General features: G+C 38.7%; 1 protein-coding gene across 11 annotated transcripts in view; it reads right to left on the bottom strand.

Annotated features, from left to right (window-relative positions):
* Positions 1-2,468: 2,468 nt before the first annotated feature.
* zbtb44l.L (zinc finger and BTB domain containing 44 like L homeolog) overlaps positions 2,469-26,746 on the bottom strand; it is a 59,673-nt gene continuing 35,395 nt past the window's right edge. For 5 of the 11 annotated variants that reach the window (XR_005962515.1, XR_001932250.2, XR_005962516.1 and 2 more), the window contains 2 exons: positions 13,834-15,345; positions 2,469-8,965 (listed from right to left, as the gene is read on the bottom strand). Coding sequence is in view for 2 of the 11 variants with exons in the window: in XM_018225692.2 (XP_018081181.1) it covers positions 15,054-15,345 (292 nt within the window). In the remaining 9 variants the exon portion in view is untranslated. Of the gene's footprint in view, positions 8,966-12,764; positions 15,346-26,746 lie in introns of those variants that run through there. The other 6 variants (XM_041569176.1, XM_018225692.2, XR_005962520.1 and 3 more) reach the window with 5 other exon arrangements.

Consider the following 26,746-nt stretch of genomic DNA (forward strand, 5'->3'; position numbering starts at 1 on the left):
ATCAAGTTTAAATCTGATTGTTGGTCCTACGGCCGGTATACAAGCCATCAGAGTGAGGACCTCATCAACTTGCCCATGAGGTCCCAGATCCGTCAGGAAAATCAAGCCCGCTGATCTACATATGGCAGATTTTTGGCCAGATATTGGTTGGGTGGACCCATCGGAGGTCCCAATACATGGACTGATAAATCACAGACTCTGTCTAAAGGGTTAGACATATTAAATCTGCCAGTGTATGGCCACTTTAAAATACATGAATCCATATTCAATCCCATTGGGTTTATTTAATGTTTAAATGATTTTTAGCGGACTTGATGGACATACACTACAAGATCCCCTTGTTTTGCGAGGTCGCCAAACGAGAGGATCTTTCCCTGATATGCCCACCAAAGGCAGGGAGATACTGGGCTAATCCGATTGTTTGTCCCTGGGGCCAAACAAATGGAGTTTCCCAACTATGGGAATATGTGCAGGTGGGATCATAATTGCATAGATAGTCAACCAATATCGGCAAAAGACTTTAATATGTCAGCCTGTTTATCAGGAAAGACAGAAAACTTTGATCAGGCACCTGAATATTGACTAAAGCTGGCCATAGACGCAAAGATCTGATCGTACGAATCGAGGATTCGTACGATTTTCGAACCGTGTGTGGAGAGTCCCGACATTTTTCGCCCGGTGGAGATCGGTCGTTTGGTCGATCTGACAGGTTAGAAAATTTCTGTCGGCTGTCGATAATATCTCTGCGTGTATTGCCGATCGTACGATTTTCAGTGGGAGACCTAGTCACTAGCTTTGGTTGGACATAGATATCGTACGATTGCTGTCAGGGGCAGAACATTGCTGATCTGTTCTTTAACTAATCTGACTGGTAAGACTTTGATCTGAATGGTTAGTGGCGGGTCGGGAGATGGGAAAGTCCGATCGTACGATGATTCGTACGATCGGATCTTTGCATCTATGGCCAGCTTAAGGTTTACTGTTGCATAGTCAGATACAAGTAGAATTCTATCGTTTCTACCTGTATATCTAATGATTCAGCTCTTAATGTTTGTAATGAATACAAATGATCTTTTGCAGGAAAGATCGTAATTTTTACATGTATGGTCGCCCATTTCTTTCACAAACAACAACAAAAGCACTAATCCATGCCCTTATCCTTTCCCGTTTAGACTATTGCAATTTCCTCCTAACTGGTCTTCCTGACTCCCATCTTTCTCCCCTTCAATCAATCTTAAACTCTGCTACCAGGATCCTTCTGCTCTCTCCTAAAAGGGAACCTGCTCAACCCCAACTAAAATCCTTAGCGTGGCTGCCTGCTATGCAAAGGATAGCATATAAAACCCTTCTACTAACGTTCAAAGCCCTTCACTCCTCTGCTCCTCGCTACATTTCTTCTCGTCTCACTATACGTTCCAGGTCGTCTTCTCTGCTCTTCTCAGAGCCACCTTCTCTTCACACTATCCACTGCCATCTCTCGTCTCAAACCCTTCTATCTTGCTGCTCCTTACCTCTGGAATTCCATCCCTGAATTCCTGCGTAAGGAATCCTCTCTTAATCACTTCAAGAAAAAACTAAGAGCCTACCTTTTGGACCACTAGAACATTAGTCTAGTCCTGTCCCTACTGACTATGCCTTACCTTGTGCACTTTTTCCATCTACAATTTGTACCTGTATGTTAGCTGTACCGGGCAGGGACCTCCTTCCCACCATGTCTCTTACCACATAGCACTTTGTCCTATGATTCTTTATATATTTACTATGTGATTTGCAGTGTACAGCATTACGGCTCCTTAACAGTGCTTTACAAATAAAGTCATACATACATACCTTCAAGGTGTGGTGATCCAAAATACAGAAAAAATCCTTATCTGGAAAATCCAAGTTCCAAAGCATTCTGGATAACAGTTCCCTTACCTATATAGGATCTGTTATGCAGTAAAGCGAGGCATTGTATATAAGGTCTGAATACTTTTGCAGGACACTGTATGTTGCACTTGCTATTTAGCAATGGGGCAGTATGCCCCCCCCCCAACATGAGTTACATTTTTGTTATTTCTTGAAGCTACTCCATGTTTGGTCCTTTCCAGGTAGATAATTACCAGATCACAGTTAATCCCCAACATAATGGAATTTTGCTTATCTACATAGATGTACAGTATGTTGTATTTTTCAAATAGCAAGAAACTTACATCAGGCTTTATTTGAATAAACATTAATTTGCTTCATAAGACCTGCGAGTGTGGGACTTTTCATATGAATCTACTTTTAAAATTGGGCCCTGCACCAAGGCAATTGACATATTTATACATGTTTATATATACTTATTTATATTCTACAGATAGGATGAAGATTTCAGACGTTTGATGTATCTTTTGCTGAAGTACCACATTTTGCCGCAGATTAGATTAGGTGAGCAACACATTTAAATAACTCCATTAAGGTAAAAAATGAAGCAACACCATAAAAACAGTAATATATTTTAATGAAAAAATCTCAGCATCATGTTTCTTTCCAAAGACACTCAAATCTAACTTTTTTTTGTCCTTAAATTGATCTATGACAGAACCAGATCCTGCATTTTCAAACAAGTTTTTTTGTTTTATTTTTAAGATTAAACAACCAGGCTAGCAAAATGTACCCAATACATACTTCTCTTATATCAAACAAGCTAGGTAATTCATACAATGTAACTATACAGGGTATATACAGTATAGAGCAGGGGAGAAGCCAAACATGAACCTTACCCACTACACTGGATATGAGACAATATAAGAATGTCTAAATAATTTAGACAATAATTTAGAAAAATTGGATATTTTATAAATTCCAATATTGTGCCAAGTAAAAATCAACAAAGAAAATAACAATTGTAGTTGTCATCTAATTCTGGATGTGGAAACCATTACCGAGACCCAGATAAAGAGTCTTCTATTTAAGACTTCTATTGACTTGTTGAATAGATGAAGAAACTTTAAATATGTAAGGATCAACACACACACTATGTTTCTGAAAAATTCTGTGTGGGACGTTTTTTTTGTGTGATCATTCTAAAGAGAAGATTGTATGTACCTTAAGTATTTTAAGTTTGGGTGTTATGTTAACATTTTAATTGATAATGCATAATCTCAGCATATGCACTTCTTGTGCATAATACTGCTACCTAGAATAAATCTGCTACCCAAGCATCTAATTCAGAAAACATATTATGAGTATTACATTATCTATATTGATCTGATGTTTTGGTGCATGGAAACAATGCTTAGTCATCTACATAATTCACTAACCAAGTACAGCTAACTAATCTATCACAGGCAAGCAATATACACACAGGGACAGTTTCAAAAGAAGCCAGTTAAACTACCACCATATTTTTGGACTGCAGGAAGAAACTGAAGTGCCTAGCAGAAAGCAAAGCAAACACAAGAACATACAAAGGCAGACAGTTACCTAGTGAGACCTAATTCCCTAGCTCTGCAAGGCAGCAGTGCTAACTACTGTTTCATTATAATGTCATTAATTCACACTGGAAGCAGATGTCATGTAAGGTAAATCAAAGTGGGTAAATAAACACCAGTGGTTACAAGCACACAGAGCTAAGGTTTCTTCTCAACGTTACTTGAAAGAAGTTTCCTTGATAAAGCATGTAATATGGTCTCCTGCAAGAACACGTTTGTGTGCCTTACAAATTAGTTTCCCCTTTGACTGTGCTTAAAGACAAATTCAAGTAAAAGAGTTATAGCTTATATTTGTGGCTTCCTCATTTCATTGATTGGCATAGAGCATTGGATGTCTAGCTTGGCTTCACCCCTGACACATTTTAATACATTAAAAGCTTACAGCTACAGGCTCAAAACTGAATTAAAAAAAGACAATAAAATTAACGGTGACTTTCACATTGATACAAGAACTGTAGAAATAATTGTAACGTTTCAAAAAACAGCACTTGGTTTCCAAAAATGGGCACAAAAATAGATATTGTTGCCACCAAGAACAATGGGGTACTATAAAAATGTTAAAAGCCAGAAACAAGTATATAAAATGTTTTAGACATTGTATACATTAAACAAAAAATCTGCTGTGTTTTCCAACAGATTAATATTCATGCTTTGTTACTGTATTTAGGATGAACTTAGAGGCATAGGCAATCCAACAAGTGAACAATGTCAGTTACAATAGAATAGTTAACTTGAGTGCTAGGAGAACTCAGAATATTAAAACCCATTAGAAAGCAGAAGCCATTGCTACAGTATGTGCTGGCTATCTTTTTCCTTTAAAGGTGATATGTGCTTCAGCTCAAAGGCAGACACTTTATAAAAGAAAAGTAAGAGAGAATTACTGAAGGAAGCAACCCATACGACCCAATCTGGGAATTAAACGTGAATCTACCTACTGGAGTACACAGTTGTCAATATACGTACATATATATATATTCATGTATTTTACATCCAGATTAGTCATAATAAACCATCAACACAGAAGGGTATGTTGAGGAGCAGGAAAGATCCAGTGTTAAGTTTTTCCCTTGAATAGAAACACAATTACCAACAAAACTCTGAAATCACATTAAAGCAATTGTTATACATCTAAAAAGTAAAAAATAAAAACACTTAAAATATATTAGGTAAGCATGGCAGCATTTGAAAAAAAAAAAAAAACATTACGAATTTGTATTTGCTTACTAGGCACCTTGTTAGAAAACATTCTAAACTAAAAGATATGGATCATCATAATGATTACAGTTCTGTTTATTTTGTAGATTGTTCTAGCATCTGATCTTTGCAAATATAATGTTACCCAAGGAGGTTACAGGTAATAGTGTCCTCAGCCTGACAAGGCAAATGGCATACTTTACAAAAACGAAAGTCTATGACATATCCCATTTAACATATAACAAGGCTTTTCTAGAGAAAAACTTTATTTGTTAATCCAACTGCCACAAATGCACAAAGATCTATGGACCACAGAGCTTTGAGATCACCACACCCTGCAAACCATAAAAAGTAGAGAGATGTCAATTTTACAGCATTATCTTTCTTTCCCAGAACCCACAAACCTGATGATCACAGACAGGCTTTGCTAGAATGGCATTCAAATATTTTATAAAATACACTGGAAAAATAAATGGAAATTAATGGAATAAAAAGATGAATATGCATAGAAATGATGTAGAAAGTTATGTATACCGCCAATTTGTTTATTAGAGAAAAAAATCTGAGACAAATCACCAGGTTACTGTAGATGGTAATAGTAGATAAAAGTGTTTTTCACTTACACCTATATAAATGAAGACCCTGGTTGCAAATATTCTGCTACTTTATCAGATGTGGTTTGTGTTGTTAAATACAAGAAAAAACTAGGATTACACAACTCATAGCATGAATATAGTCAACAACAAAAAACTATTAACATGTATATAAATATATATATATATATATATATATATATATATTTTTTTTTTTTTCGTTGCTGCAAGCCATAAACAGCTTTTTCATTATTTATTACACAACGTATTACAGGAGCAACCCCTCCCCCACCCAAAAAAAAAACAGGAGTCAAGAAGTTTTTTTGCCCACATTGCACCTACCCCCTACAGGAGCTACACATGCCAATGACAGGTACAACTGTGCAATGGAGGAGCGGCATTTACTTTTTAGTTTATAGAATGTAAATTGACTGTGGATTGTATTTTCTCCTATGTGAGAGGGAGAGAATTGTATTTTTTTTCAGGCCAGAGGGTTAAATGATTGTAGACTGTAGGGGTAATTTACTGACCCCAGACAAAAGTGCAAGACCATTAAGGAGGTGCAACAGCACAGCAGTGTTGTATTAATGGAGCAAACATAGGTCTCTGTTTCCAGCAATTCTGCTACCCTGCAGGCCGTAAATGAGCTCTGCTGTCTTTGCACCAGTTTAATATTTCCATGTCAGCTTTAAAGTTGAAACAAAGTAATGAGGATGGTGAGAACTGTGCGCAATAGCATCTGTAGTTTTTGCCTACATCAGCCATTTAAAGGTGGCCATAGAAACACCAATATCATACAAAACTAATTTTCATACGATATTTGGTGCATGCATGGTGGGAGACAAACCGACCGATATCGGCAGAAGACTTGGATATCGGTCAACTCGCCGATCGGGCTTGATTGGATGCCTTTGAAGGCACCTGAATATCGGCCATTGTTAGTGCTAAAATGTCAGATACAGGTAGAATTCTATTGTTTCTACCTGTATATCTGACGATTCAGCTCTACACTTGTGAATTGAAACCAAAGATCTTTTCTGGAAAGATCGTAATTGTAAAGTCTATGGCCACCTTAACCCTTTGGCGGTCAACCAGCACAGCAAGGCAGAGCTGCTGTATAAAATCATGATGTTGTAGAAAACGGTTTGTATAAGGAAAGCTAAAGATATTTTAAAAAGTAACATACATTTGTAAAAGTGCTCAGAAGAGCGCCTGTAAAATTGTTGATACCAATGGTATGAAGCTTGGACTATTAATTGGACTGTGGCTTATTGTATATTATGTAACAATGTATGCACTATGAGGATATTCCACTAGGTGTCAATGTAATTAACAGTATATAAGCAATGTAAATCTCTATGGTGGGTTATCACTTGAGGAAGGGCATACTATTACCCTGAAATGTTTTATCCACTCCTGTGTGTCCAGAGCACGGCAGTAAAATTGGGAACACCTCACTTTTTGAACTTTAGGTATTGGCGTTATTATTTATGGGATACTTGCACTGGCAAGGGAAGAGGCCAGTACCAATACCTCCATCCCTACACTAATATATTTGCAAAGACCATAGAAATAACTCCTGCCTTGTTGTGTTTACACAAACTTGCTACTAATGATGCATATAATATCCATTTTGGTGCACTGCACTAATTGCCTCAACTAAAAAAAAATGTGCACTTAACTTAGCATTCACAATGGTAAAATATGTGTAAACGTTGGTGCAAACTTTTTAAGTGAGGTGCTCACTGTAACACTGAAATTATGGGGCTAAAATGTTGCATTCTGGGCAACAACATCAAGAAGTGTTTTTGCATATTGCCTTTTATTCCAACTTTAGCCCTCATTTTGTCTAATTCAGAAACACAACTCTAGCTTTAGATGCCTACAGAGCTCTTATAGGATAGAGGCCATTCAATATCTGCTTTGTGAATTGAGGTGGTATACAAATAGAAGTATATTCTGAAATCACAGCTTCAAAAATATGTCTAAACAAACAAAAAAATGATCGTGTCACACCCAAATATTCAGCTTGTTTTAGCAAATCCCTAATGACTGCCTTTATCATTAAAACCAGGTGTTTCTAATTCCTGAGGGGGTACCTACCTGCCAAATCCTTTCCCCTGTACTGCACTGGCAAGTCTGAAGAAATGTTATTTTTATTAGGAATAAATAGATCACCAAACTTCTGTATCATCTTACAACATGTCGAAAATAGCGATTCTTAGTGATTCTTAAGTCACTGTATCCTGGAAAGCTGAAAACATATAGAAAGCAGGAATTCACATGGAAGAAAGCTTTCTCAGTTACACAATAAAGAACAAATACTACTGCTTAAAAAAAAATTTGGTTCTGTAAATTCTGACTTTCGTTAATTATTGGCTATAAAAATACATTCTACATAGAGTAGCAGAAGAGAAACCTTAGTCTTGAAACGAAAATATTTCAAGAAACGTTCTATTAAAACAGTCTTTTTTTCTGTTACCACATATGATTGATAGGAGTCTTTATGAAAGGCATACACCTCAGTTTGTAAATATGAGTGATGACTGAATTGTTTACCTCTACAGTTTCTGCTGCTGCAGAGACACCAGTGACCACCCAACACTGACCCTGCCTCCTGCCATTCACTTCCATTGTATCCACCTGTCATGCTGCACACGTGGTGGTTTTCCATCCAAAAATGCACACAAAATCCTCCTCATGTGTACAGCGACAAGAAGATGCAACTGAAGTACATTTTAGGAGGCAGGTACAGTATCATGTCTTTGGCATTTCTCTGGTGGCATAGGATCTGCCACATTTGCCATTACCTAAAAAGGAAGAGCAGAAAAAATGCTCAGAAAAATAGCACTCTTTCTAAATGCCAAATATGAATAAGAAACCTCAATCTGAGACTTGACTTTGGCAGTCTTTTCAGTTAAATGAAGAGAAGGAGATTTTGTGTAATGACATCCATTTAAAAGTTGTGTTCTGCATCAATTAATATTTTATTAACAATTAAAAATAAACATGATTGATTTTAGCTTTTATCGGAAGAGACAATTTTATTTCTTTAGTAGTCTCTTCCAAAGAAACAAGTTAGGGGTCTTTTATGACCGCAAGTGCAGTGGGATAAGTGCAGTTTCAAGTGGAATCACCATTCTGTTTTAAAACACAAATCAGCAACTCCCCCCCCCCATGATTCCAGTGGAAGGGAACATTTACAACTGCAAGTAATATAGCAATATAGAAGAGTGACTTATGAGCCCTATTTTTTTAGTGCAACTGCATTCTGGAGGTGTGCAAGTCACTGTGGTTCGCAGGTGGCAGTAGCTCCATTGCTCCCCTGCTTCAAATACACAACTTTAGGAGCAAGCTGCAATTTTACACAAAGCTGATGGTGGCCTTTGTAGCTGAGCTTGCAGTCATAAATGACTGTAGTCCAGCTGATTTTGTCTGAATTGCCACCAGTGTTTAGGTCTGCAAATAAACCAGACTGTAGCCTATTCATTCTGTCAGAATCCATGCAAATGCAACTAATGCATACAGTGTTGCATTAAATTGTATTGACCATTTATAAACACTACAGAACTACAGCCAGAAACAATAGATTATTTGATGCCACTAACCGATGTGTGGTGATTCGTGCGGCACAAGTGGAACAAATTCTTTGCTGTGCTCATCAGCAAGCCTTGCTCACCCACACTGGAACATTTAGCATGATGATTACTGTTTTCTATACTGTAGAAAGAGAAATTGTGTTTTTCTATTTAGAAATTAACTGCATTTTCAGACAGACATTTAATTAACAAAAACAAAAGTCTCAAGTAGGGGAAGAAACAAGACCCTTTTACTGTGCTTTTCTTTTTCAGGGACACAATCATTTCTAATTATGATTTTTTTGCAATTTTTTAGCTACTTTTTATACCTTGAATTCTCTCAATATGTTCTTACTCACAACGCAAACAATTTATTTCTTACTTGCATAGTGATCAAGAACTTATGTGTACCATAGATATTAAAGGGATACTGTCATGGGAAAACATTTTTTTTCAAAATGAATCAGTTAATAGTGCTGCTCCAGCAGAATTCTGCACTGAAATCTATTTCTCAAAAGAGCAAACAGATTTTTTTATATTCAATTTTGAAATCTGACATGGGGCTAGACATTTTGTCAATTTCCCAGCTGCCCCAAGTCATGTGACTTGTTCTCTGATAAACTTCAATCACTCTTTACTGCTGTACTGCAAGTTGGAGTGATATCACCCCCCTCCCTATTCCCCTCCAGCAGCTAAACAAATGAACAATGGGAAGGTAACCAGATAACAGCTCCCTAACACAAGATAACAGCTGCCTGGTAGATCTGAGAACAGCACTCAATAGTAAAAACCCATGTCCCACTGAGACACATTCAGTTACATTGAGAAGGAAAAACAGCAGCCTGCCAGAAAGCATTTCTCTCCTAAAGTGAAGGCACAAGTCACATGACCAGGGGCAGCTGGGAAATTGCCAAAATGTCTAGCCCCATGTCAGATTTCAAAATTGAATATAAAAAAATCTGTTTGCTCTTTTGAGAAATGGATTTCAGTGCAGAATTCTGCTGGAGCAGCACTATTAACTGATTCATTTTGAAAAAATTTTTTTTCCCATGACAGTATCCCTTTAACATAAACAGTATATTTACCTCTATTAATTACTGTATGCCACCCAACACATATAGTACCATGAAAACCAAAGACCAGAACAGTAACGGCAGAGAGTACCCATAAGAAACAACATTTTGTTTTTATGTTATAAACAGGTTCTGTATAGCTTGTCAATCATTTTTCTGGTTAAACCACTGGGCAACAACTGCAACCCCATGATACAAAATAAAAGTTTGCCCGGGTGTAGTAACCTAAAGCAAATAAGAGACTACATGCCTCCCTAGCCTACTTCTCCACAAGCAACACTGTTGCATTCATGGGGTGAATGCAGGTTTCTGCACTCTGTTTCGGAACACAGACCTTTGCCGATTCTTCTACCAGTAGGGCAGGGTGCAAATTGCAAAAAACATGGTGGATTGTTCCCATAGTTTGCAACCGGATATGCATATAGCAAATGACCCCTAAAATGCTTGCCTTTTAAACAGATGACAAGAAAATTCTACCTGTTAATTGGTTGCTATAGGTGACAAAATCAGTATCAAACTTTGCACCTTTTCATTGCATAACCACATATAAACCTTTAAAGCATACTGTTCAATATAACATTTAAAATAGCTATATACCCACTTTTCAATGTGAGTTAAATGAAGAGGGAGTTTGCTGAACTACTTTTGCCTGTTTTAATAACAAAACAACAAAATTTATGTTTTTTATTTCTTACAAAAGTAACACTAAAAAAATGTTAAGTAATACTAGTTTAATCCTGCACAAAGTTCATTATTTGAAATACTTTATTAAAAATAACATGCTAAAAACTCTGTTTCCAGTCTACTCAAAGGCGAAAGGGTGACATTCACTGTGCAGGATCCAACATGCGACGCTCAACTTCTCCTCCTAGCCTGAAAAGTAGAGAAAACCCGGAAGTTAACTGCTGCGGCTGTACAGAGGAATTTTTTCATCCTGTCAGACTCATTTATCTTGGTAAGAGCTGTGAGCAGTACTAAAGGCAGCACACAGGTCAGATATAAATTTAAGGACTTCAGAAGACTCCATAAAGTCAGCATGCTCTTACTACTACTAGCAGCTCTTACACAGCCGCAACTGTTGACTTCTGGGTTTTTCTCTACTTGATCAGGCTAGGAGAAGTTAAGAACCGCATGTTGGATCCTGCACAGTGAATGTCACCCTTTCACCTTTCTGAGTAGACTGGAAGCAGAGTTTTAGCAAGGCATTAGATACTAAAGAATTTTAATTAATATACTTTGTGCAGGATAGAGCGAGTACTAGTGTAGGGTAGAACTGATTTTCCTACTTTTTTTTTTTTTCTTCTAATTTTTTGTGTTTAAAGTGATACCGATACGTTCCTGTAAAAATCATAGCAACGTTTCAGTATCAAGTAGGTGCTACACCCAGAATAGTTCCCCTCAAAGCCGTCTCCAGCCCTGTGAACCTGCGTTAACCAGACCCTCTGACACTGCTAAATGATCTTATGTGCTGGTTCAGCGACGCTGGGCTGGGGGCGGCTCAATCCTTCCAAAGGCTAATTACAACTGAAAACTTCAGCCTATGGAAGCATCGCTCCGCCCCCAGCCCAGCGTCACTGAAGTGACACAAAAGATCTGTTATTAGTGTCAGCGGGTCGGCTGCACAAGGGTTCACAGAGCTGGGGGGCTTTGAGAGGCAGCACCTAACTTGATACTAACACGTTCCTATGATTTTTATCGAACGTGTCGGTATCGCTTTAACAAGAAAAACTAGGAAACAAACTTCTTGGTGCGTGGTCCTTGAAAGGTAGATAATTAGATTTTCACTGCACATATAAACAAAGCCTATTATGTTTAAGAATTAAAGGTGGCCATATTCATAGAGATCCGTTTATTTGGCGTTACGAGCGGATCTCTCCCCGATATGCCCACATTGAGGTGGGGGCGATATTGGGATGATCCGATTGTGAACCTTATGGCCCAACGGAGCGGGGGGGGGGGGTCGTATCGCGGGCCTGCATCAACAGGATTTTTAAAGGGATACTGTCATGGAAAAACATGTTTTTTCCAAAACACATCAGTTAATAGTGCTGCTCCAGCATAATTCTGCACTGAAATCCATTTCTTGGAGCAAACAGATTTTTCTATATTCAATTTTGAAATCTGACATGGGGCTAGACATATTGTCAGTTTCCCAGCTGCCCCAGTCATGTGACTTGTGTCTGCACTTTAGGATGGAATTACTTTCTGGCAGGCTGTTATTTCTCCTACTTAATGTAACTGAATGTGTCTCAGTGGGACTTGACTTTTACTATTTAGTGCTGTTCTTAGATCTTCCAGGGAGCTGCTATCTCGTTACCTTCCCATTGTTCTGTTGTTAGGCTGCTAGGGGGGGGGAGGGAGGGGGTGATATCACTCCAACTTGCAGTACAGCAGTAAAGAGTGATTGATGTTTATCAGAGCACAAGTCACATGACTGGGGGCAGCTGGGAAATTGACAATATGTCTAGCCCAATGTCAGATTTCAAAATTGAATATAAAAAAATCTGTTTGCTCTTTTGAAAAATGGATTTCAGTGCAGAATTCTGCTGGAGTAGCACTATTAACTGATGCGTTTTCAAGAAAACATGTTTTCCCATGACAGTATCCCTTTAACCTTGCAGATTGACAACTGGCCGACAGTCTGTTGGAAGCTTTTATCAGCCCGTGTATAGGGACCGTAAGAAAAACAGTTTTTTGTGACAAACAAAAGGCAAAAAGTAATTTCAGTAAAAACCCTATTCAAGACAGTAATACTGCCCCTTTAAATTAGCAACTTAAGAACAATTAGCTCTTTTCTAATATAGTATGTGCTTAGATAGAAAAAGAGGATATGGATATGACATAAAATAAAAAACTGGAGATCAAAAATAAAGATAAATATCTGGGTAGTTTAATACAATTCTATAGATCAAATGTTGATCTTATTAGAAAAGATGGTTAGCAGGAAATTATAGTAAACTTGCCTTTAGAAGAAGACCATAAACTCAGTAATGCTAAGGCTCCCGGCACATGGGCAGTATTCTTGCCAAATACTGCTGAGGAGTGGCTCCTTGGCCAGGTTTAGATGCATCCTAACAAATGCTAGCAGAAAATCCCCCCTATGGGGCAGATTTACTAAGGTTCGAATGGTAAATACAAATTTTAGAGTTGCTTTCTTGGTCAAAAGAATGCGAGATTTATCATCCCCCTAACCTGGAAGTAACTCAAATTCAATAAGTTGCCATTTAAAAACTGCCGAGTTCATGTAGAAGTCAATGGCAGAGGTCTGCTGCCCTATTTTATGAAGTTAATAGCCTTCCTGACATGCTTTTTTTTTGGACAAAAACTTGATTTAAATTCGAGTTTTTGGGTCGTAACATTAGTGTGAATTTTAGACGTTTGAGTTTTTACTTGAATAAGATACCATTCGTGTTTCATTCGACCTTTGATAAATCAGCTCCAATGTGTCATGAACCTAAATTTTTTGTAGTTTTCTATATTTATAAGTTTGGCAAAATGTTAACATAAACCTCTCTAAAGTGCCTTACAGGATCTGTAGCTACTATGTAGCTTCCTTTCTATTGGTCGTACTGATAAGGAGATCACACAGAGAATGAGATCAATAGCCCTGCCATAAAGCATCCTTACATTTTTGTTAAGGCAAGACAGGCATACAAAAAATTGAACTGCACAAAAAGACCTAGAAGAAACAAATCAAAACAACATTTCCAAAATCTATATATTTTACTCTATGCTACATGGTTTTTAAAGGCACAAAAACAAACAAATATAACACAAGATGTTGTTTTCTTGATAACTTTTTATATGTAGTCCTTAAAGATAAACTAACAATATTAATTTCACTCTACAGGAATAGCAGCTGTTTTGTATTTTGTTATCGAGACTCCATATTGACTGTTAACATAATTGCCATATAGAACTTTGAATAGATTAGTACCTGGCCATTTTTTGACAAGTGCCTTGTGCTTGATGCTTGTATATGATTTAAGAAAGCTGCTGCCAACCTTTTGAATGAATGCAAATGTTCATTGTCTTTGTAAAGCAATCTGAAAAAATGGCACAATATATAATAGGTAGGTGATATGAGATAAAACAAAAGACTGTATTAAAATAGTAGTAGTAGTAGTAAGGGTATCAACAATATTCTTCTGATTGCTGGTGTAAATGTTTGGTCATAAAATTCCAACCGTTAACCCATAAGGAAGCCAACTGTTAAAACTGGTTAAAATAACGCCGGAGGTATTAAATAACCTCAGTACCAAAACCTTTACAAGTTCTAAATAGAGAATTAAGGCCACCATGGACCACAAAATGAAAAATAAAAAACACTTCAATCAGTTTAAAACGTCAAGCTTCCTATATGATAATTAAAAGATACCTAGCATTGCAGTAAAAGGGTAAACTAAAACAGTTTAAAAAAAAAAAAAAAAAAAAACAGTATTCAAGCTCCTCTAATGTGCAGAACATGCACTCCAAAACCTGCAGTCATTATTTTTAAACTTACACATGTCTTGATTTTGCCATAATAACATTCATGCCCTGAAACGGCATGTAAAATGTTGGAAATGCCTTGGTTAATCCAGCTCTCCAGCACGGCACTTACACAAAAGCAGTAATACAGATATACTTTAACTGTACTGGAAACCAATTCACATTAATATATATTTCACCTCTTCCTTTTCAGGAACCTTCAGTAGACAATGTATTAAAATAAAGAAGCTATCTATATAGCTGTAACATTTGTGTAAAAAGAACATTACCGTGTATGGAGCAAAAACCAGAGAAAATACAATTACTCAACCATTAGACAGTATGTTAACTGTTAAAATGATCAACTCTTGACATTTTGAAGCAGAATTAGTGTCTATCTGCCATAAGCCCTACTGGAGATACCATTAAAAGTAATATATTTGCAGTTTTCAGCTAATGTTAGCACTAATGAAAGTAAATGATATGAAAACAGAGTATGTAGTATGCCAGTGTCCCCAGTTGCTTATTTTTGTTTCCTCCAAAACTAAGTAAATAATAAACTGATCAAACTCAGGTAACTTCCAAAGAAAGCAGAGGAAAAAAATAAACAAGCAAAAAACAATACAAAAACAAAATAAAGCTGAATAAAGTCAGGGTGCAGGGAAGATATCGTGGGTCAGTTTTTAGCTATTCAACAGCAATTGAAGCCACCTCTGTCTTTGGTGGATCTTCAATGTTTGTTTCCTCAGCTGGGCTTGGCTTCGAAGGCTCTGCTATTTCTTCTTCATCCTCTTCTTTCTCTGCAAACCCTCCCACAGGTCCCAGGGGAAAAGTGCTTTCACAGTTCTGTGTTGAGGAAACCTGGGAGATAACAGGCATTTGGACAGAGGAGTTGCTTTCAAAGCCATGTTCTGCCAGCTCGTACTGCCCAAGGGCCTCTTCCTGCTCCTGGCTCAAATAATCCGGCACTAGGAAATCGCTAGAAGAGAAGAGACACAGAAGAATCATATCACCAATATAGTTATTCACAGATTAACTAATTTTCCACAGAACATGGTAAAAGTTCTACATCCAAGTAAACTTCCATTGCTTCCTCTGAAAGAAAATGCTGTGTCAGAATGAGAAAGGATTTGAGTTCCCGTTAAAAGAACAGTAACACCAAAAAAGAAAGTGTTTTTAAAAGTAAATAAACTATAATGCAATGTTTTCCTGCACGTGTAAGACTGATCTGTTTGCTTAAGAAAAACTTCTATAATTTGTATAAACAAGCTGCTGTGTAGCCATGGAGGAAACTGAAATAAGGCTAAATGACACAGGTTAAGTAGCAGATAACAGATAAACTCTGTAGAACACCATTATATTCCACAGAGATTACCCGTTCCTGCTATGTAACCTGCGTCTTTTCTCATTTAAATGGGTCCCCTTACAAATCAATGCATTTAAACATTTATAACTATAGTAGTTTCTGAAGTAGTCACACCCTTTTACCGATTGCTGGGCAACAATTATACATTACATTTTAATTACTTAAACACTTTTTGGGTGTTACTGTTCCTTTTAGTGCACCATGACATGGAAATGCAGTTTATACATATATTCAGATAAAGGGCAGGCAGGGAACATAGAATTCTGCTTTTAAATATAAATTAATGATGTTTCCATACAGACCATTAGAAAAAAGATACAGTTCTTTGATTTTCACCATGCATTGCCATGTAAACAAACTTGCAGTGTAGAACTAACTGGAGACTTAAAACCAACGGCAATGGTGCTGTGATTATGTGGGAATCTAAGTTTCATGGCTGGTTGCAAGGCATAGCAATTTAAAGGGATTCTGTCTTGATTTTTATGGTTTACTTTTTATTTCTAAATTACACTGTTTGCATTGCAAATAATTCACTCTGCCATTTAAAAAAAACAAATGTATTTTTTTAGCTGTAATATTGGTGTGGAGGCAGCCACCTAAGTACTTTGTGCCTGATTCTAAGCTTTGAGAAGGAGCCAGGGACTTTACTAAAGGTGGGGACCGAAATGTTTAATTCAAGAAGTTGAAACAATAAGGGCAACATCACCTGTAATGTTTCACTCCACTTTTTTACACAGCATAATAAAAAGACCGCTAAATGTGCCACAACATTGTCTTCATAGGGCTTATTTATCATGCTGTGTTAAAAAGTGGAGTGAAACATTACCAGTGATGTTGCTCATAGCAACGAATCAGATCTTTGCTTATGTTTTCTAACTGTTGAAATCTAATTGCAGATTGGTTGCTGTGGGCAACATCACTAGTAATGTTTCACTCCTCTTTTTACAAAACATGATAAATAGTCCCCAAAACGTTTTGCAGAACACAGTTATTTAATAGTATAGTTAAGTGTATGGGTGGAGATCACTGTGTACACCTGCTGTCAGCAGTCCTACTTAGCCCATAAAAATGTACATCCCCTGATAGTATCCTCATAGTTAATGCCTTTTTGTAAATTATGTTTATAACTTTTCTTTTATTGAGTAAACAAAAGCAGTTGTACACATTGAATAAGTAACATTCATACATTACCGTATGTTGGTTTTGTTTCTACATAGTCTAACACAGATTACATTTATTTTATTGTAACTAAATGAACATAGTAAAATAAAATAAAATTATATTCAAAATCCCACGGTGTCTTCTTTCTTCCCCTTCCCATTACCTATCTAGGGGGGGCAGTAATAAGTATGACATGTTAAAATGAATTGTAATAGGATTAGCCTGCTTAATATACCATTTCCACATTCCAACTTTTACCAGCAGTGTAATTCCTATAAAAATACATGGGCAGTCTGAAAAACTGTGATACAATTAAGGTGACCCTACCTCGGGATCCTCATCCTTCCAGAGATCCCAGACTTTTTGAAACTTTTCTGGACAACCTCTTTTTATATATGTCAGCTTATATAATGGAATGATTTTCTCAATGTGTTGGCCCCACGATTGCGGGGTAGGCCCTTTTTTGGATTTCCAGTGTATTGCTATCATTTTATTTTTTGCATACATACAAAGGATTGATATTATGGTTTTGTGCGCCCTTTTATGGGATAGCTCCTCTGTCTGATTTAGTATTAGCACCATAGGGTCTATTGGTAGAGTGATCTAATTTTTTACGCGGATCATCTTTCTCCCAATAGTTATGTACTATTGGGCAGCCCCACACCATGTGCATGAAGTCTGCCGGTCTACATCTAGGGCATTCTGGTACCTGGTCAGGTTTAAATTTATGAAGTCTTCGGGGAGTGATATATACCCTATGTAAATAATTTAGCGGTGTCATTCTGTCCCTACTGCTAATAATCGCATCAAATGTTGTGTCAAGAATATCTTCCCAATTCTCCTCTGTAATCTGCGGGATGTCCCTTTGCCATTTGACCCTCAGTTGGTTAAGGGGGGGTGCATCCTGCTTTTAATAATTGTACATAGAATTGTGACAATGGTTTTTTGAGTTCTGTTGAGTGTATTCCCAGTTCCGGAGTTTTTGGTGATGTATCTATGGGCAATTTCCCAAATTGGGCCTCCATCGCAAGTCTTGGCTGCAGATTGAGAAAAAACATGTAGTGAGGTAGTGAAAATTGTGCTTGCTTTCCTCTATTACATCTGCTATATACTTAAAGGGTTCCTGTAATCGGAAAACATGTTTTTTTCAAAAAGCATCAGTTAATAGGACTACTCCAGCAGAATTCTGCATTGAAATCCATTTCTCAAAAGAGCAAACAGATTTTTTTTATATTCAATTTTGAAATCTGACATGGGGCTAGACATTTTGTCAATTTCCCAGCTGCCCCTGGTCATGTGACTTGTGCCTGCACTTTAGGAGAGAAATGCTTTCTGGCAGGCTGCTGTTTTCTTTCTCAATGTAACTCAAGGAGTCTCAGTGGGACATCGGTTTTTACCATTGAGTGTTGTTCTTAGAGCAGAGCACAAGTCACATGACTTGGGGCAGCTGGGAAAATGACAATATGTCTAGCCAAATGTCAGATTTCAAAATTGAATATAAAAAAATCTGTTTGCTCTTTTGAGAAATGGATTTCAGTGCAGAATTCTGCTGGAGCAGCACTATAAACGGATTCATTGACAGTATCCCTTTAATCTTAAATCTGGCCCACGCTTGTGGGTCCGGTATACTGTGCAGGTGTTTAAGTTGTGGATTGCACCACAGTGGGGTATAACTCGAACAATCCTGTTGCATTTTTGGGAAGAATTGTAGAGCTGTTTTCCAGGTTCTAACTGTCGCTCTCATAAGGGGGGAGCACTTTTTAGTTTATTTTGTACCACGATACAGTACGTTTTTAAGCTCCTCCAAAGATCCCAGTATTTGAGCTTCTAATAGGGTTGCTGCATTAGTTTTATTCGTCGTTGCCCATTGACGAGCCACTACCAACTGCGTTGCTAGATAGTAAAAAAATAGATTCGAGGCTGCTAAGCCACCTGAATTTGTTGCTAACTGCAGTGTGTGCAAGGCCAGTCTAGGAGGGGCCCCATTCCAGAACATGGTTAACATAAGACTTTTTAATTCAGTGAATATTGCTTTCGGTATTCCATTTGGGGCCTGCCTAAATAGATAAGTTAGTTTTGGTAAGATCACCATTTTAAACAGGTTAATGCGTCCCATAAGGGTTAGGGACAGTCAAGACCAGGCCACTGTTTTTTGTTCTATATACTTAAGAATCGGGTTAATATTAAGCTCCACAAATTTTTTAAAATCCTTATGAATCCAGATACCTAAATATTTAAATGTTTCCACCCATTGCAGACCATATAAATGTGCGGGGGAGTTTGTCAGAAGAGGGTCAATGGAGAAAAGTACTGATTTGGACCAGTTGATCTTTAATCCTGAATAAGTAGTATGCCTATTAATTAGATTTACAGCTAGTGGTAAAGCTTGATCTGAGTTAGCTAGGTATAAGTGTATCATCTGCATACAAAGAGATTACTTCACTTAAGGGACCAAGCTTTAAACCTTCAGCAGTTAGGGAGTGTTAAATGCGACAGACCATAGGTTCCATGGCGATTGCAAATAAAAGTGGTGAGAGGGGGCACCCCTGCCTCGTACCTCTAGTAATTGGAAATATGTCTGATACTTTAGTATTGGTACTCACTTTTGAACCCATTTTATGTAGTTGGAGTGAATTTCCATTTGATTCATGGTGGTCCAGAGGTATTCCCATTCCACTGAATCAAAGGCCTTTTCATTATCTAATGAAGCCACTAATCTATTACTTGAGTTATCATGTTCAATGGACAGGTTCGTCAATAGCCTTCTAATGTTGGTATCCGTTGTACGTCACGGCATAAAGCCTTTTTGATCTGGGGAAATTATACAAGATAAATGTTCTGCGAGTCTGGAGGCTAATACTTTCACATCAGCGTTAATTAGAGAAATTGGTCTATATGACGAACAGTCAAGGGGGTTCTTACCCGGTTTAGGGACCAGGACAATTAGCATTTTAGGCATTCTCCACCTCTTCTTGAGTTACAGCTGTTGCCAAGAGATTGGAGATGTTCTCATCTAGTTTGGGTAGGTTACGGTAGTCTCTTCTAAATAGTCTGAAATTTCCCCTCGGGAGACGGTAAGCTTAGTGTTATATAATTCTGCATAACAACCCGCGAATCTGTTATTTATTTCTATTGGTGTAGAGACAGTTTCTCCCGTAGCTAATGTTACTGCTGGAATGGCTATAGAAATATTGTCATCCTTAGCCAGCAGTGCTAAAAGTTTCCCATTTTTGTCGCCATGCTCAAAAATGTTGGCTTTTTGGTGAAGGGCCTGTTTTTTTGTAATTTCCAGTTGGGCTAGTGACAGGGACCTTTGACTATTTTGCCATTCTTTAAGGTTTGACTCGTTCGGTTGCTGCACATACGCAGCTTCTGCTTCCATTACTTTCTGGGACTTAGATGTAATTTCTGCTGCAAAGTTTATTGTCAATGCCTTGATATTAATAATGTATTTGCCTCTTATATAGGCCTTAAATGCATCCCAGGTTGGGTCTAGGGGAACCTCGTATTTATTTATTGCCAAAAATGATTCTATGCTATTATGAATAGTTTCAGCTAATTGCTCATGTTTCACCAGTAGGGACTTAATCTCCAAATTCTGTCCGTAGGTTCATTGGAGACCTGCAGCTTAAGAAGTAGGGGGGAATGATCTGAAATCCCTCTGGTAAGGATTTCTACACTCTGCACCAATTTGTTAATTTCTTCACATCCTAAGGCCAGATCAATTCTAGATTATTGTGGCTTTGTGAGTAGCATGTATACTGTTTTCGGAAGGGGTTGCGAGCCCTCCATAGGTCTACTAATTTAAACAGTGAACACCACCTGGTAAAGGCGGGGGTGCCAATTTTTGGGGGGTGCAGTTTGTCTATTTCAGGGTTAACTACCGCATTAAAATCCCCCATTAACAGCAATGGTGTGGGGGTGAGAGTAAGTATTTTCTCGATCAATTCATATAGCGCCTCGTCCGCGAATGGCGGTGGGATATATACATTTCCTAACGTGATTCTCTTCTCCAATAATGTACAATCACATATTTTCCATACCTGCCAGATATAACCTTGTTAAGCACAAAGGGGCATGTTTTGCACAACAATATAGTTACCCCCCTGGAGTAATTTGAATAAAGTGAGTGGTACATTGACACTATCCATGGCCTCTTTAATGCTAATATCTTACTTCCAATAAAATGAGTCTCTTGCAATAAAATAATGAGGGGCTTAATTTTTCGTATAAAGTCAAATACAAGTCTCCTCTTGATCGCGTCACCCAGTCCCCTGAGTCTCCTGACATTCCATGATAAACATTTAAACAGCCATTTTTGGTAAAGAATAAAAAATTTTGGCAGCAGTGTATCCTAAACTTTAACATTCTATAGCACTGTATTCTCTTGAGGAATTTTTGAGGAAAGACACCATGACTTGAACTTGTCAACACAAGTCCTTACCCACTCCCTCCCCACCCACTCCATACTTTCAGTAGGGTGAGTTTTAGTACCAAAAAAACAAACCAGATTTAAACTGATGTGGAGGTTAGTGACCGCAAGTGTTTGAGAAACTTCCCGGTGAGAGTCATATGTTTTGTATGACCCTTGGGGCATCAGGGCTGTATCAATTGCAATACACTTCATTTTCCGTTTTTTTTTTCTTTCTTTTTTTTTTTTTTGATAAATACTGCATAACAATATTATGTATTTATATAATGTAACATTATTTTTAACCATAATTTCTTTACCTGTCCCATTGCTTATTATAGTAAATGTGCTGGATCCAGTCTCTATGTAATGTCTATACTATATTAAGGCAGCATAGTCCCGTTGCTTCAAGAACAGACCAGTGCACTAGTATGTCTGCTAAAGGTCAGGTGAAGTTCAATTTAAGTTCAGAACTTTGTAACCGAGTCTCGTTGCTGTGGTCCATGTGGTCTTGTCTCCAGCCAATCAAAAGAGTCTTCTGGCAAAGAAAAAAAATGGGTTCTTTCATTGTCAGTAATCCTCAGTAGAGCCGGAAAACTCATGGCATACGGAATATGCCGCTGTCGTAGATTTGCCTTTATTTCTGTGAACTTGGCCCATTGTTTCCGTATTTCAGTGGAGAAGTCTGGATATTTCGATGTTCTATGATTTTCATGTGAGTTCACCTGCCTTCCTCGCTTCAGATAGTGCAGCTTCTCTATCACGGTAGTTAAGGAGGCGTGCTATAAATGGTCTTGGGGGCGCTTCCAGAGGTGGCGGTTTCCCTGGGATACTATGCGCTCTCTCAACTGTAAAAGCCATTGAGAAGACCGCCTGATCAAATTTATTGATTAGCTATTGCTCCACAAACTTTTCTGTGTTAGCTCTCTCTGCTCTTTCCAGCAGGCCCAGGATGCAAATATTATTACGCCTCAGGCGATTTTCGAGATCATCCGCTTTTTGCTCTAGTTGAGCTATCTGTTTTTCAGTCTTGGAAATGCGGGCCGGGAGGGGCGCAGTAAAGTCCTCAAGTTCTCCAACCCTTCTTTCTGCCTCCCCTGTTCTTTCTCTGATTTTTTGTGCGTCATGCTTTAGTTGGGCAAAATGAGTTTTCAGTTCATCTATCTTGCCAACTAATGTTGTGTGGTTAGCTGTGATGGCCTGGAAAACCTCTGCCAATGTTGGCTCTGCAGGGGTATTAGGGTTTGCTAAGGCAGCTGGTGAATCCCATTCCCCCTCTTCTGCTGATTGCAGTGTTATGCCCTGTGATATATTGAGAATTGCACTGAGATAAGGGGGGTCTGGGCAAACGGTGCAAGTTTTTGTACGACTCCTCCATTTCTCACCTCAGTCTCCAGCGATGCCTCTTGTGCAGCGCTGGAACCTGTGCCATCTTGGGACTGCATGGTCTGTTGTTGTCGGGTTCTGACCTTTGTGGTGCGCTTGAATCCGCCTTTCCTCACCATCAGATATCGGCAGCGGTATCCTGGCTTGTACACCAGTTCAGGTACTGATTTTAGGGTTGGCAATTTACAGTATAATGCAGGATTATTTTACCCCTGCACGGAGCTCTCTTAAACTCCTTAAGAAGCTACCTTCTCGAACGCCATGCAGGCCACGCCCCTTGTAAATTATGTTTATACTTAGTCATTTAGACCGGGGCTGTCCAACTGGCCCCCTTTATGTGGCCCTCCACGTCAGTGTCTGCCTGCTGTGTCTGCTTACCATTTGTAAACTTCAAATTCAGACTAATCCCCTGTATTGTTCACACGTGACACCTCTATTGTTCACAACCTAAAGTCCTGTACTGTTCATACCTTTATACTGCCTCCGCATACCTGTACCAGCAAGCTCAGCAGTCATCCATCATACAGCCCTCCAACATCCATCATATTGCCCCCAATCTTTACCCGTGCCAGCAGCAGCCAAAAATAAATCTGATCACATCATATTACCCCCAAGTATTTATGTACCTGTGCGAGCGCCCAGCCCAGCAGCAACAGCAAACATATGGCCCCCGGCCCAAATCTATACCTGGCTGTGCCAGCAGGAAGCTTCACACTTTCTATTACATTCAGTGATAGAAAGAATGTCTTCAGTTCAGTGCAACTGCGCAAGGCTGAGCAAGCGCGAGCCACGCCAAGCAGGCCACCAGCTCTCTGCCACCCAAACTGCAACAGTGATGTCATTGACGCGTATACGCACGTCGCACTGCACTGCCGCACCACACAAAAGGAGCTATTACTTTCTTGCAAGAGGAAGAAGGTGAAGGAGGGGGATTCCACCCGACTGAGTGACCACGATTACTGAAACAAATTATTAAATAAACGCTGGGAAAAAAAAAAGAAAAACAAAAACCCATTAAAAGTGTGCCCCTCAATGATGGCATCCTAGACAGCTGCCTACCCCTAGTTCCAGCCCTAGTCCCTACAGTGAGCACCAAACATTTTTTTTTTTTTGGTGTGCTATTAATGTAGTCATGGTCTTGCGGTAACATGGGTGTGGTTTAAAGTGGGTGTGGTCTAAAAATAGGGAGTGGCTAAAACTGGCTTCCATTATCGGCCCTCCACCATGTAGATTAGAAAAATTCCGTCCCTCTGTACCATATAAATTGGACAGCACTGATTTAGTCTAATCTACTGTAGCAGCTGCTGAAGTACTACATTTTGAAAACTATGATAACCCCTGCAAAAAGCTTAGAAATAACTTTTGCCAGGTGGTTTAAAAGGGTGATTTACATTTAAAGGAGAAGGAAAGTTTTATCCCACTTGGGGGCCAAATGTTAGGCACCCCCAAGTGAATGTATTTACTTAACTGAAACCCCGGGCCAGTGCTCCTATCAGCAGAAAACTGCACTGTCCTGGGGTTATTCCAGAAAGTATCACAAGAGATAGTCTCCCTGCTTCTTCGATCTCCAAATTTCCCGGGGCAAACGCATGCACAGTAGAAATAAATAGCAGACTTTTTCTTTAAAGTTCGGCTTTTGCAAGTAATGTATTTGGTACCAAATGTAATGAATGAATACTGGTAAGAACAACTTAAGGTTATTGATATCCTACACTAACCTTCCCCCTCCTTCAAGAATATTATACTAAATGTAATGTATACGTTATCATTTGTCATTGCATTTGAAAATGTTAAAATAAAAGATTTAAAAAAAAAAAAAAAAAGTTCGGCTTTTGGCTCTAATGCGCAGCAGCGAGAAGGAGCCGGAAGCTGATCACTCCATGATGCTTGCTTCTCCTTTAAGTTAACTTTTAATATGTTATATAGTGCCCAAATTCTAAACAACCTTTCATTTGGTCTTCATTATTTATTTGTTATAGTTTTTTAATTATTTGCCTTCTTCTGATTCTTTCCAGCTTTCAAATGGGGGTCACTGACCCCATCGAAAAACAATTGCTCTGTAAGGCTACAAATGTATTGTTATTGCTACTTGTTTTTACTTCTCTTTCTATTTAGGCCCTCTCCTATTCATATTCCAATCAATACATGGTTGCTAGGGTAACTAGCTCATTTTGCACATGTGTGTCACCAAAACTGTCTGCCCACACTGGGAGCCCCTCGGATCTGTATTACAAGTGAAAGTGATATTAACATAAGCACGGAGGTCAGGTACAGTGCCAGAACAATGACGCTTTTTAAAGATGTTAAATACAGGGCTACTATCCTGATTCCTTGCCTATGGGCCACGATTGAAGCACAAGGAAGGGGCACATCACTGGTTACACATATGTTACCCCACCTTCTTGCAGAACTGCTTACTCAGATGGAGGCAACTTTTGACCTTGACCCCCATTGTACTGGAATAAGAGTGTAAAGCTAAATATACAGGTATGGGATCAATTATCTGGAAACCCATCATCCACAAGGCTCCAAATTATGAGAAGGCCATCTCCCAAAGACCCCTTATTAATCAATAATTCACGTTTTTAAAAATAATTTCCTGTGTACCTTGTATTTGATCCTACCTAAGATAATTAATCCTTATTGGAGGCACAACAATCCTATTGGGTTTATTTCATTTTTAAATTATTTTACAGTAGACTAGACTCAAATTATGGAAAGATCCATTATCCGGAAAAGCCCAGGTCCCGAGGCACCAAGCCTCAGTTTTCACTAACTCTCCTAGGGTCGTGCAGGTTTTATTAGGATGAATATGAAACGCAAAAAAAACTATTTTTGCATCTATCTATGCTAGCCACACTGGAGGAAACCATGTTGGGGCACACGCAGGAGCATAATGAGCAAGTGCTCCAGCATTTTTCTAGGGCAGATGCTCTTTAATAGCAATTACATAAAACACAGTACAAAGAAAAATCACTAAAAAATGTCTGAGTAACAGCCACTCCTCTTGAATCTGATTTCTCGTGTCTACACTCAGAGACACTGCATCAGCCAGGGTGCAGACACATGGAGTGGATTTCAGTACTAAACAGTGTGTACCCTGCCCGACAAAGGGGCAAATTCACTAAGATTCGTAGTTGCGCCAGGCGTAACTTCGCCGCACTTCGCCAGGCGTAGTTTCGCCAGCGCTTTGCAAATTCACTAAAATCCGAAGTTGCGCTCAGGGGGTAGCGTAAGGTTGCGAAGTTGCGCTAGCGTTGATTCGCTAAGTAAAGCGAAGTTACGCTAACGAAGGCTAATTTGCATACGGCGCCAAATTCAAATTTCAATGGAGGAATACGTATCAGCACTACAAATGCCTAGAAAACCTTCAAAACATCAAATACAAATTTTATTTTGCCCTACACATGTGCCCACTGTTTAGGTAAGTTGCCATGAGTCAGGAAATGTAGGGGGGAAGGAGGGGAGCCCCAAAAAAAAATTCGATCTTTTTCAGCCTATCACCCATAATGTAGAAAACACGCCAGCGTTTTTTGGGACTTAGAAAAAATTTTGACTTTTTTTGAAGCAATCCCTATCTACTCTATTGCGCTTCGCCTTGTCTGAGGTGGCGAAGGAAGTCTAGCGTAAAAGGTAGCGTTCAGTACACTGCGCGCGTTAGTGAATTTGCGTAGTTACGTCGCTAGCAAAACTTTGCCAGGCGTAAGGGTGCGAAGTAACACTAGCGAAACTACGCCAGCGTTCGTTAGTGAATTTGCACAGTAACGAAAATGCCAAACGCTAGCGAAGTAACGCTAGCGAAGTAACGCTAGCGTTCGGCGCTTAGTGAATTTGCCCCATAGTGTCTCTGGATGGAAACACAAGAGAAAGTGGATTCAGAAAGAGGGCCCCAATGTGGCAGTACCCAAATAGAAAACTTTTTAATGAAGCTGTAGAACTGTGAACTGCATACCTCCCAACATTTTGGAAATAAAAAGAGGGACAAAAAAGCTGCGTAAATTTTTTATACCACACTCATTTTTTTGGCCACACCCCTAATTACCATGTTTGTTTTAC

Source organism: Xenopus laevis, chromosome 7L, assembly GCF_017654675.1.
Source record: "Xenopus laevis strain J_2021 chromosome 7L, Xenopus_laevis_v10.1, whole genome shotgun sequence".
NCBI classification, from domain to species: Eukaryota; Metazoa; Chordata; class Amphibia; order Anura; family Pipidae; genus Xenopus; species Xenopus laevis.